The sequence below is a fragment of the Oncorhynchus kisutch genome, linkage group LG4, assembly GCF_002021735.2.
Source record: "Oncorhynchus kisutch isolate 150728-3 linkage group LG4, Okis_V2, whole genome shotgun sequence".
Taxonomy (NCBI): Eukaryota; Metazoa; Chordata; class Actinopteri; order Salmoniformes; family Salmonidae; genus Oncorhynchus; species Oncorhynchus kisutch.
The window spans coordinates 51142978-51155739 of record NC_034177.2 but is presented as its reverse complement, the minus strand read 5'-3'; the positions used below and the strand labels follow the sequence as shown (position 1 = coordinate 51155739).

At 42.2% G+C, this 12762-nt stretch overlaps 1 protein-coding gene across 3 annotated transcripts in view; it reads left to right on the top strand.

Moving 5' to 3' along the window:
- The window catches only part of LOC109889651 (contactin-1a), a 135607-nt gene that overhangs the window by 42979 nt on the left and 79866 nt on the right, over nucleotides 1–12762 (top strand). The window contains exon 1 of one of the 3 annotated variants that reach the window (XM_031823152.1): nucleotides 3370–3507. The exons of 1 other annotated variant lie outside the window; for it this stretch is intronic. In XM_031823152.1, the coding sequence (XP_031679012.1) occupies nucleotides 3477–3507 (31 nt within the window). In that variant the 5' untranslated portion in view covers nucleotides 3370–3476. Of the gene's footprint in view, nucleotides 1–3369; nucleotides 3508–3859; nucleotides 3961–12762 lie in introns of those variants that run through there. One more of the 3 variants, XM_031823154.1, reaches the window with a different exon arrangement.

The following is a 12762-nucleotide window of genomic DNA, read 5'->3' as shown; positions in this document are numbered from 1 at the left end:
TTCTCTTGTTATGTCACTCAATTAGCTGATGTTAGCAAAAATGTTTTAGATTGGTAAATAAGTCTAGCCAGCAATCTAAACCAGGGGAGGGGAGGCATTGATTGTGTTAGTCACTCTCACTCAGATATCATATTAAAAACTGCAAACATTTCTGCTGCCACCACCATGCTTCACTGTGGGGATGGTGTTCTCGAGGTGATGAGAGGTGTTGGGTTTGCGCCAGACATAGCATTTTCCTTGATTGCCAAAAAGCTACATTTTTAGTCTGGCCAGAGTACCTTCTTCCATATGTTTAGGGAGTCTCCCACATGCCTTTTGGCGAACACCAAACATGTTTGCTTATTTTTTTCTTTAAGCAATGGCTTTTTTCTGGCCACTCTTCCTTTATGCCCAGTTCTGCAGAGTGTATGGCTTAAAGTGGTCCTTTGGACTGATACTCCAATCTCCACTGTGGAGCTTTGCAGCTCCTTCAGGGTTAACTTTGTTGCCTCTCTGATTAATGCCCTCCTTGCCTGGTCCCTGAGTTTTGGTGGGCAGCCCTCTCTTGGCAGGGCAGGTTTGTTTTGGTGCCATATTCTTTCAATTTTTTTTATAATGGATTTAATGGCGCTCCATGGGATGTTCAAAGTTTCAGATATTCTTTTATAACCCAACCCTGATCTGTACTTCTCCACAACTTTGTCCCTGACCTGTTTGGGGAGCTCCTTGTTCTTCATGGTGCCGCTTGCTTGGTGGTACCCCTTGCTCAGTGGTGTTGCAGACTGTGGGGCCTTTCAGAACAGGTGTATATATACTGAGATCATGTGACAATTAAATAAAGTCCACCTGTTTGTCCACCTAATTATGTAATTTCTGAAGGTAATTGGTTGCACCAATTTTCCATTTTATTTATTTATTCTTGAAATTTTTGAAATTTGTTGAATTTCACTTCACCTATTTGGACTATTTTGTGTATGTCCATTACATGAAATCCACATAAAAAAAAATATTTAAATGAATGGTTGTAATGCAACAAAATAGGAATACTTTTGCAAGGCATTGTATGGTTGTTTTATGAAAATCTGGGAATATTTGGCCAAGGAAACCTTTCTGGTTGGTCTCAGTGAATGTAAAGCAGTTAGGAAGGGAGACCTTTTAAAACGGAATTGAGTGAAGTAGCAACACATATGTTAAATTACCAACTAATGAGCATGGAGATCCTCACAAGTTTAATAAACCTTATACACTAACATTCAAAAGTTTGGGGTCACTTAGACATTTCCTTGTTTTCCTTTGAAACATACATGAAATGGGTTGCAAAGTTATAAATAATGATTTTTAATTGACATAATAATTGTGTCCTTCAAACTTCCACTTGCAGCAATTACAGCTTTGCAGACCTTTGGTATTCTAGTCAATTTGTTGAGGAAATCTGAAGATATTTCACCCCATGCTTCCTGAAGCACCTCCCACAAGTTGGATTGGCTTGATGGGCACTTCTTGCGTACCATATGGTCAAGCTGCTCCCAGAACAGCTCAATAAGGTTGAGATCCAGTGACTGTGCAGGCCACTCTATTATAGACAGAATACCAGCTGACTGCGTCTTCCTTAAATCGTTCTTGCATAGTTTGGAGCTGTGCTTTGGGTCATTGTCCTGTTGTAGGTGGAAATTGTCTCCAATTAAGTGCCGTCCAGAGGGTATGGCATGGCGTTGCAAAATGGAGTGAAAGCCTTCCTTCTTCAATATCTCTTACCGTGTACAAATCTCCCACTTTACCACCACCAAAGCACCCCCAAACCATCACATTGCTTGACAGATGGTGTCAAGCACTCCTCCAGCATCTTTTCATTTTTTTCTGCATCTCACAAATGTTCTTCTTTGTGATCCAAACACCTCAAACTTAGATTTGTCTGTCAATAACACTCTGTCCAGTATCTGTGTTCTTTTGCCCATCTTATATTTTATTTTTATTGGCCTGTCTGAGATGTGGCTTTTTCTTTGCAACTCTGCCTAGGCCAGCATCCCGGTGTGACCTCTTCACTGTTGACGTTGAGACAGGTGTTTTGTGGGTACTATTTATTGAAGCTGCCAGTTGAGGACTTGTGAGGCGTCTGTTTCTCAATCTAGACACTCTAATGTACTTGTCCTCTTGCTCAGTTGTGCAAGTGGGGCCTCCCACTCCTCTTTCTATTCTGGTTAGAGGCAGTTTGCGTTGTTCTGTGAAGGGAGAACACAGCGTTGTACAAGATCTTCAGTTTCTTGGCAATTTCCCGCATGGAATAGACTGACAAGTTTCAGAAGAAAGTCTCTGTTTCTAGCCATTTTGAGCATGTAATCGAACCCACAAATGCTGATGCTCCAGATACTCAACTAGTCTAAAGAAGGACAGTTTTATGTAATGTTTTATGTAATGTAACATCATGATTTGTTGTCAAGGATGCTTATCAAATCAAATGTATTTATATAGCCCTTCTTACATCAGCTTATATCTCAAAGTGCTGTACAGAAACCCAGCCTAAAACCCCAAACAGCAAGCAATGCAGGTGTAGAAGCACGGTGGCTAGGAAAAACTCCCTAGAAAGGCCAAAACCTAGGAAGAAACCTAGACAGGAACCAGGCTATGAGGGGTGGCCAGTCCTCTTCTGGATGTGCCGGGTGGAGATTATAACAGAACATGGCCAAGATGTTCAAATGTTCATAAATGACTAGCATGGTCCAATAATAATAATCACAGAAGTTGCCGAGGGTGCAGCAAGTCAGCACCTCAGGACTAAATGTCAGTTGGCTTTTCATAGCCGATCATTAAGAGTATCTCTACCGCTCCTGCTGTCTCTAGAGAGTTGAAAACAGCAGGTCTGGGACAGGTAGCACGTCCGGTGAACAGGTCAGGGTTCCATAGCCGCAGGCAGAACAGTTGAAACTGGAGCAGCAGCATGGCCAGGTGGACTGGGGACAGCAAGGAGTCCTCATGCCAGGTAGTCCCGAGGCATGGTCCTAGGGCTCAGGTCTTCCGAGAGAGAGAAAGAAAGAGCGAAAGAGAGAATTAGAGAGAGCATACTTAAATTCACACAGGACACCGGATAAGACAGGAGAAGTACTCCAGATATAACCCACTGACCCTAGCCCCCCGACACATAAACTACTGCAGCATAAATACTGGAGGCTGAGACAGGAGGGGTAAGGAGACACTGTGGCCCCATCCGATGAGACCCCCGGACAGGGCCAAACAGGCAGGAAACTATTATTATTTGCCATTTTCCGTGATCTGGAAAAAGTTAACAACTCAGCTGCCAGGACAAAATTCGAAACAACCCAGTTGGCTAGTTCAGCTATCTGTCAAGAAATGGGCAGGTTGTAACTTGATCCTACTGTTACTATTGGATAGAGTGAGGCTGTAACTCTGCTCCCTTTCACATCTCTCAAATAATTTGCTGTCTGCTGTTTACTACTATATTACCTAGCTCAATGGCAATTACATTTTCTACTAAGCCATAAATGTGCATAATATCTAACAAGGAGGGCAAGGGTAAGATTTTTTTAATTATTTTTTATTATCACGATGCACATTCTGTCTGAATGACTCAAATCCGCCCACAGTTTGAGAACTGAGAACACATATGCGAGCGCTGATCTACAGCTTTCTTGGTTCATAAACATGCAGGCACGAGCCTTATTATTTAGGCATTTTAAAACCCTTTCCTCTTTCCCTATTATGGCAATCATCTAATTCAACTGTCAATTTACAAATACGATTGCAGCTGATCAGAGAAGCACAACAGTAAATAGCTAACGTTACACCAAAGAGGTTTAGAAACTCTGTGGTTACACCGCAAGTCAGATGGCTCGTTACCGGAAATGGTGCATGTTGAAAATGATAACCAGGTAACGTTAGCTAGCTACGTTGGCTAAACTCTGTGGTTACACCGCAAGTCAGATGGCTCGTTACCGGAAAATGGTGCATGTTGAAAATGATAACCAGGTAACGTTAGCTAGCTACGTTGGCATCTTAGCACCATGTTTATCTAGACAGCTAGCTAGCATAGGAACTAATATAACTAGCTAGCTAACACTACAGATGAAAGGGTTAGATATTGTAAGCTTTTCTAACAGGTCACATAGCAATCTGATTAGATAGCTAGCTTGCGTATTGCTTATACATGTCCAGGGCCGGGCACGTCAACACAAGCCTTATTATTAGTGAATTAAACTCAACTAATATTTGCAACAGGAGTTCGATTTTGGTCACTGTGTCAATTCATCCATTTCTCAATACTGTACCTTTCTGTTGGAGAATGAGCTAGCTTACTGCTGCTGATTTTCCCAGCAATGCATTCCTCGGCATTGTGCAGTGCTCGTGGCTCAGGCGGTGAGCGGCGGCTAACATAGCAGCAGTTTTTCTATGTAGAGGGACTATCGGCAAAGCTGATAGAGAAGGGCCGATAGACTAGAAAAGGCCAATATCGGCCCGATATATCTGCTCAAACGATTATGGGTCATTCTCTATCCTAGACCGTGAGCCACTGCAGCCCCTCATGATTAGTTGAGGTCAAAGTTGCCCATCCCTGAGCTAGAGGGATGCTTTCATATCTGGGCCAGGACTGGTCGGCTGTCTGATGTAATCTTACCCCATCATTGTGTAATGCTATAGCACACCCTCACAAATCGCTATTGATAAGACGACAGTACCTGAATGTTCCTGCCGCATCTGAGAGAGAAAAAAAGGGGGAAGAAAGAGAGAAATAGAGATTTGCCATATCACCATACAGTTCATCTGTGCCACCCTCATCGTTCAAAGACCGTTCGACTGACGTTAATACGATGCAGTGCTTTGAACAAATTTCCTTGCTTTAGTTTTACCGACCGAAAATAACTTCTGTTGAATTCTGCTAATTCATGCTGCTAATTCATGCTGCTCAGATACTACAGCTCATGTATTAATTGAAAATGTTCTTAGCAACGAACGTTGTCTGGCGAGGAAGCAGCTAATATTACAGCCATGCGACACCAATTCACATCTGCTTTGATGAGCCTATTGTTTCATGGTTTTCTTTCTTTCTTTTCTAAGATGCAACGATTCTATAACGATGAGTCAGACAGGACACCGGATAACCGGTTAAGTGAACTATCATGGTGACGTTGAGATGTTTGAGTTTTTGATTGAGTTCAAGTGTGTGTGTGTTTGTGTTGGTGCTTGTGTGAGTGTGTGTGTGACGCGGTGCCCTTTGCTCAGTCCGTCCTACTCACAGTATGGTCCTGCTGTGTGACTGTATGCAGCATGAGTGGAGCTGTGTGTGGGAGATAACAACCAGCAGGGTGGAGGGTTAGGATTCCCCCGTCTCCCCCTTGTCTCCCCCTTGTCTGCCTCACCTCACTGCGACCTCTCCTCCATTCACTGCCATTACACAGCTCTCATAGTCATTAATAACCAAGCCGGTCTGTGATAATGTTGCAGCTATGCATCACCATCCAGCACATTTTAGAGTGCTTTGGGAGGCGTCCAACAGTCTGCCTTCCCATCTCAAATTGTAATCAAAACAACATATTTTTCATCAACATGTATCAGTACTGTAGCCTACAGTATGCACTGACTCACTGTACTGTAAGTTGCTTTGGATACAAGCGTCTGTTGGTGGAATATATTTATTTTATTAATACATTCTTTTTTTCAGAGCGGGGTATGATGTGATGTTTCAGTCAGTTGGTCAGACACTGGATGGATTGATGTTGGTCTGCGATTCCGTGTTTTTTTGGGGGGAGACGTTTGTGTGTGTGTGTGTGTGTGTCTGTTTTTGTGGTTGTGTTTATGCTTATGCGTGTGTGTGTGTGTGTGCTGGAGACTAGACCAGACTGTTGGTCTCCTCTGACATTATCTATTCATTTCCCAATGGTGCGTCTCTCTAATACCACAAAGCATCGGGACAGCATCGGGACAGCATTGGGACAGCATTGGGACAGCATTAGGACAGGAGAATAATCCTAATGGCAATATGGGGACCTGCACTTTTTCATGTTATTGGATAGGATAGATAGAAAAAGAGGAAATAAGGGAGAGTGAGTGTGTTGAAACAGCAGTGGGGTGGATTCAAACCCATGCTGCAGCTGTACACTACATGTGTTTCAGCGGCAATGGCTTAGACAACTACACCCCTGCAGACCACAGGGACCTGCACTTTTGGCAAACAACTCGTCACATGGATTCTCTTTTAATAGGTTTTGATGTGTTTGGCATCGATAGATCTTGAATTATCAAATGTCCCCCCCCCCCGAACAGATGTGAACTAAATGATTATTTCACAGAACAGTGCACAATGACTCTCTACCTTCTACTGATCTCTGTAACTGTGATTAACATGCCAAAACAGCATGACTTTCAGAAACTATGCAAAATAACTTGAACAACTACCCTTCTTTGGGCACTCAACCGAAACCCCATCTATCTGTAGTGAAGCAGCATATTGTGCAACACATCCCGTACCCTACTTTAGCTTTGTTCTATTTAGCTGCAGGAATCAAGACGATGGTGAATGAACAAAGTGGGTGTGTGTCCCAAATGGCACCTTATTCCCTATATAGTGGACTACTTTTGACCAAATCCCTATGGGCCCTGGACCAAAGTAGTGCACCACAGTATACAGTGAATAGTTTGCCTTTTTGGATGCAGTCAGTGTACAGCCAGCATGTTTGGTTCATTTCAGGCTGCGTAGGTTTTATTTGAGAAATGAGTCCATACTGTTAGCTGCTCCACTTGCAGGAACTAAACTGTTGGACGATTATACTGTCATATAAATTTGTAATCAGGATGTTAAAAAAAATGTAGTGTGGGAGTTTTCTTCAGTATGGTGAAAGGGAGCTAGTTTTCACGTGTTAAAATACCTGCGCTTAAGATATATATTTCACATCAGCTTTACAAATGTACAAGTTTCCTGTAAATCTGCCATAAGATGTAGGTGATGGATTTGAGATTACATCACCACGTATACAGAACTGTGTTGCTATTTAGTCTATTATTATCACGGTTCAGGGAAGACCCAGATGCAGGTGTCGAAATAACAAAAGTTAATTACTGGAACAGGGTGCAGGCAAAACGACAGGTCAAGGGCAGGCAGAGGTCAGTAATCCATGTCAGAGTCCAAAAGGTACAGAACGGCAGGCAGTTTCACAGTCAGGGCAGGCAGAGGTCAATAACCCAGTGTGGTGGGACAAGGTACAGGACGGCAGGCAGGCTCAGGGCAGGCAGAATGGTCAAAACCGTGAAAAACTAGAAACCAGGAACTATAGAAAAGACAGGCTCAAAGGGAAAACCGCTGGTAGGCTTGACGAACAAAACAAACTGGCAACAGACAAACAGAGAACACAGGTATAAATACACAGGGGATAATGAGGGAAGATGGGAGACACCTGGTGGGGGGTGGAGACAATCACAAAGACAGGTGCAATAGATCAGGGTGTGACAATTATCACAGTACTTGTCTCTCTTAACATCTATCTTAAGACGTAATATTGCTGTGTGGGTCAGAACAGCGCTGTAGAGGGAGACAAGCAAATTAATGTTTTTTTTTAGGCATTTGTTCTAACAAGACACCTGCTTAGTATGGGCGAGCCATGATGCCGACACTGTGACTGGGCCAGAAACAGCCAGCGGATGGTGACTCAGGCCTCAGAGCCCTGGGCCCAGTCAGAGCTCATTGCTCATTGCTCATTGCCAGTCTGGACGCACACAGTTTTTAAAGAGGGAGTTGTATTGAGGCGATGTGTCAGCAGTGGGAAGAAACAGCCCAAGAACAGGGCTCTGTCTCTTTTGCCTAAAGATATGCCCTCTCCTCGTCTCCTTCTGTTAATCTGCACTGATTGGGAAAGACTTGACAGTTGAAAACAATATGGTGGACACTCACCATGGAAATGTAATAGTCCGGTGGCCATTTGATTAGTTGTTCAGGACCTGTCACAAACTCATACAGTAGTTAATACAATCACAAGGCTGCCTTTGTCTTGTTCACTCAAAGACTTGAGGAGGAATACGGTCGCTCTTTCACCATTGTGTCCCAAAATAAAAAACTGTAACAACAACCTCAGAAACAGAAACAGAAATGTCTTTCCGGCCCCCCCCCCCCCCAAAAAATAGGCTAAACAACTAAAAATCCACCAACTGGAAGCTCTTAGGAGGGCTACAAAGGAGCTTGTTTGTGCTTCACTCTTTGTTGTTGTTTATTTATTGGTGTGCTTTTGACCGTTTTTAAGGGTTTCTCCTTATTTATCCCCATTTGGGAATACCATTAACTGTAGGATTCATTAAGTTGGAGTTGGTTTAATTTATAGTTAGAGGTTTAAATGTAGATTGAGCTTTAGAATATCTACTGTTTGGGAGATGGCCAGCCAGTGTGTGTTTGTGTTTGTGTGTGTGTGTGTGTGTGTGTGTGTGTGTGTGTGTGTGTGTGTGTGTGTGTATGTGTGTGTGCATGCATGTGTGTCTGTGTTTGTGTGTGTGCATGCGTCTGTGTGTGTGTGTGTGTCTGCTCCCTGTCTGTCTGTGTGTGTTGTGTATTTCTTCTGTGTGCACAGGACAGGAAATCAACAACAGGATATCACAAAGCAGACAGAGAGCAAGGTTACCATCAGATGCAGGCAACTGGATGAGACCAGACAGGCTTACAGCTTCTTAGGGATTATTACAGTTAACATAGTACGGATGGAAGACTATCATCGATCAATATTGTAAACTCAGTCATGCCTCTGCTATGCATCACATTTACAGTACAGAATTATAATGTAAACGTGAGTTATTGGTTGATTTATTGACTGGTTTATTGTAGTCTCACACTTCACAGAGGAGTATTCATCTTATGCAGTCTATATATTATGGCTTACAGTATGTGTTTTATACCCGATGCTGAATCTGTCAAGATTCTAGGCTTTCTAATGGAAAGGGCCACTCTACTGCAGGGATAGAGTGGCTCTCCTCTTTAGCTGACAAGCATTTACTGCTCACACTTAATGCACACACACACACATTCAAGTTGCTGCGTCTCCCAGCCTGACAAAGCACAAGAAACAAAGGCAATTTAGGCAGCGTTCGATGCGGGGTAGATAAGTGTTAGGCCTGATAAGTGTACAGGATAGGATTTCAGTCATTTTGATCTACAGTCCTGTGTCTCTTCTATGGCCTGGTGCTCCGAGTGCCTTTCTCACCTGCTGGCATACTCAAATAGAGTTATTCTGATCAGATGGCTAAAATGAAGAGGAATAGGTCAGAGGAGAGATGTTGCTTTTTTTGTAAGAGATGAGGGAAAACGTTTTGCTTTAGTTTTTTTTTCTTGACCTGTATATAGTAGTCAGTGTAGGTTGCCTTCTCTTCAGTTTGTGTGGCTGTGTGTGTGTGTGTGTGTCCATGCCTGTGTGTGTGTGTGTGTTTCCCAGATCTGTTATTATAATGTGGCGCAGTAGAAGGAACAAATGGGTCCTGGGTCCAGGCTCTGACCTTGTTTGCTAATTGTGTCCAACCTATTTTTCCACTCGAGAAAAACACTCATATCTTAGAGATCGCCAGAAGGCCCTAAGAGCCGCTCGTTGCTCAATCCTCTCAGCCTGACGGTGTGTGTGTGTGTGTGTCTTCGTGTGTACTCATATCATCGGGCTAAGTATATATGACCATATGAATGTTATTCCACAGACACCAATCCTCTAAACACGTTCGCTATTCCATATCACAGTGCACTGCCCACACAGGCTCTCGACGTTGTTTTAGTTTCTCTTTAGCCGTATATTTCCAGCAGACCCGTTTCATTTCTTGGTCAGCTTTACGTTATTCACTGAGCGTGAACATTGCCCTATTTAACCACCGCTTCCCAGGCTTCTCAGGACTGCAGTTAACCATACACAACGAGGCCCAGTGTTTTTCTAAACACCTCTTCTCCTGTACACCCTAGAAAAGGTATCAAGTTGGGGGGGGAAGAAAAAAACCTGAACAGTCTATTCTTTCCTGAGATTTTATGGTACATTGACCAAGCTTTTACTTAAGCCATTGTGCTTATTCCTGCACGTTTCCCCCCACAGAAATTGAGCACTATTGTTATGGGTAGGCTTTGACACAGATCAGTCAGTCTAATGACAACCCTGACCTATATTTGGGGACCTCAGTCAAAGGAGAGGCAGACAGGCCACCACACACTGTAGATGCCCTCTGTAATGACCTCAGAGTAGCACATACAGGATATGACACAGACAACAGAGAGTTCAGGGCCAGTGGGAAGGAAACCAATGATGTAGTATACTGTATGTCCTCCGTTGCAGCTCTCCAGCTCTACCAGGGTAACCGGGCTTAGTAAGAGGGATATCATCCTGGCCACACAGTCGGAGGTGTCTGTGTGAAGCCTCTGGGGTGTGTGTGTGTGTGTGAGGGAGGTGGGACGGCTGGTTCAATGTGTGCGTGTAGTGTCTGTTGAGGTGGGATGAGATGATAGAGGGCTAGCGGAGGATAGAGGATGGTAGGGAGCTGACTGGATGCCTCTCTCTGTGTCTGTGTGTCTGTTTTGTGTATGTTTGTGCTGCAGTACAGCACCAGCCTGCAGGTTTGTGGCCTGTGCTCTGCAGAAGGGGTCTCATTATCAGATGCTCACAGTGGACCTGAGCGGTCTGTCTCAATACTGCTGTGCCTCACCGTAGAAGGGATGTGTCTGTAGTGGGTGTGTGTATGTGTCAGGGTTGTGCTCAATTCAGAATTGAATATGCCTCATAAATTCCAATTAAATTATTGAATTTTATAGAGAATATAATACAGAATTACAATTGGAATTTGAATTAAAGGAAATATCATTTACTTTAGTCAAATTCAATTAAATTCAAATGCCTCTTCTATTCCATATTAAGTGTAGTCTATACAAATATACGTCTTGTACATAAAACATCAATTACTGAAAAAAACTGTCTTCTGGCAGTTTTCCGCATATATTTTCACATGCAAATGAGTTTTGTGGCAAACCGTTGCGGCAAATTTGCTGCGACTACTGATCGTCTGGTAAACAATTCTGCCAAACATTCTACGGTTTGCAAATTTGCTGCAAACTCAGTATGAATGTGCAAATGAGATCAGTTTTTTTGGTTAGTGTGTGTTAACAACGTGAAATACATCAACCAGATCACATATACCTTTAAATGAACTTGCTTCTCACGGAAAAAGCTAAACATAAATGTAGTAAATATCCTAAACAACATGTATTCAATGTCTTAACAGATATAAATAAAACTAATACAAATTGAAATCATCAGCATGCTAAAGAATAGAGCAAACACTGGCTATTTCCCAAATAAATAGATTCTTTTATATTTTTATGTAGCTACAACATTTACATGAGAGAAATGTGTACACTATGGGGATGTTTAAATGGGCAACTACAGAATTTACATGAGCCAAGTGACAACTGAGCAGTAGCTTTCAACCAATGGAATTTGAAAAGATAGTTAACAAAATTTAAATAATAAAAAGAACCAAAAACAAAATCAAACCCATTTCAGAACTATAGCCTTTTTGAGTGAACTTTGGAGATGGTGGCCCTGTGGAAGTCCTTCAGCTAAATCTTGTTGAATGCAAAAATAAAATTAGGATACTGAAAACAATTACTGAGAACATTTTCTATTTTGGCGTCTTAAAAGTGGACTCCGTAGCTAATGGGTGGGTTTGGCTTTGGAAAAAAGGGGTCAACTGTTACAAAGTTGCCTTGATTTTGCTATGCTTCTCGCTGAATCTGGCACTCTATATATTTTTCAGCAAGGAAACAATGTTTCTGCCTTGTATAAATGCTATAAACAAATTATTTAGCTAGCATCAACAGGGACTTAGGCCTACTAAATCTAAATGTGTGGTCAACTGTTCCTAGAGAGCCACAGTATACAGAATTGATCCAAATGAATCGGCTAATTATGATCTTAAATCTAGACTGGGGACTTCATAATTAAAAGACAGCTGTCTACTAGTTGTATTTTATTCCTGACTCGGGTGGATACGGCTTGAGTGGAAGAAAAGCAACACACAATTGAGTTATTGACTTCATATTATTTTTCCAGAATGAATTATTATTAACATACATCTCAAAGCCATGCACGCAAGAATCCTTGACCTGGTGCACACACATTTCTCTGTCCTCAGTTGGATTGGAGGCGTTAATCTGTATTTTTGCTTTGTAACTGATTGCTTCTAGAAAGACAGAAGGAACAACATATGATCAAGATGAGCTAGCTACTACTTTAAAGCAATGACATATCGAATTGTTACAAATAATGAATGTATGGGCTACATTTATGAGAATAATCCATGCATTTGCTTACCTTATCAATCTTGAAGAAGATACACTAATTTGTCACTCAAAAAATGTGTTATGAGTGAGTGCACCAATGTCTCTTCCAACGCCACAGGTAAATACTGTTGCCACAGGTTTGCCTCAGATTCACCAGTGGCAAACAAATGCTCTCCATCCAACCTCACTGAGCTCGAGCTGTTTTGCAAGGAGGAATGGGAAAAAAATTCAGTCTCTCGATGTGCAAAACTGATAGAGACATACCCCAAGCGACTTACAGTTGTAATCGCAGCAAAAGGTGGCGCTACAAAGTATTAACTTAAGGGGGCTGAATAATTTTGCACGCCCAATTTTTCAGTTTTTGATTTGTTAAAAAAGTTTGAAATATCCAATAAATGTCGTTCCACTTCATGATTGTGTCCCACTTGTTGTTGATTCTTCACAAAAAAATACAGTTTTATATCTTTATGTTTGAAGCCTGAAATGTGGCAAAA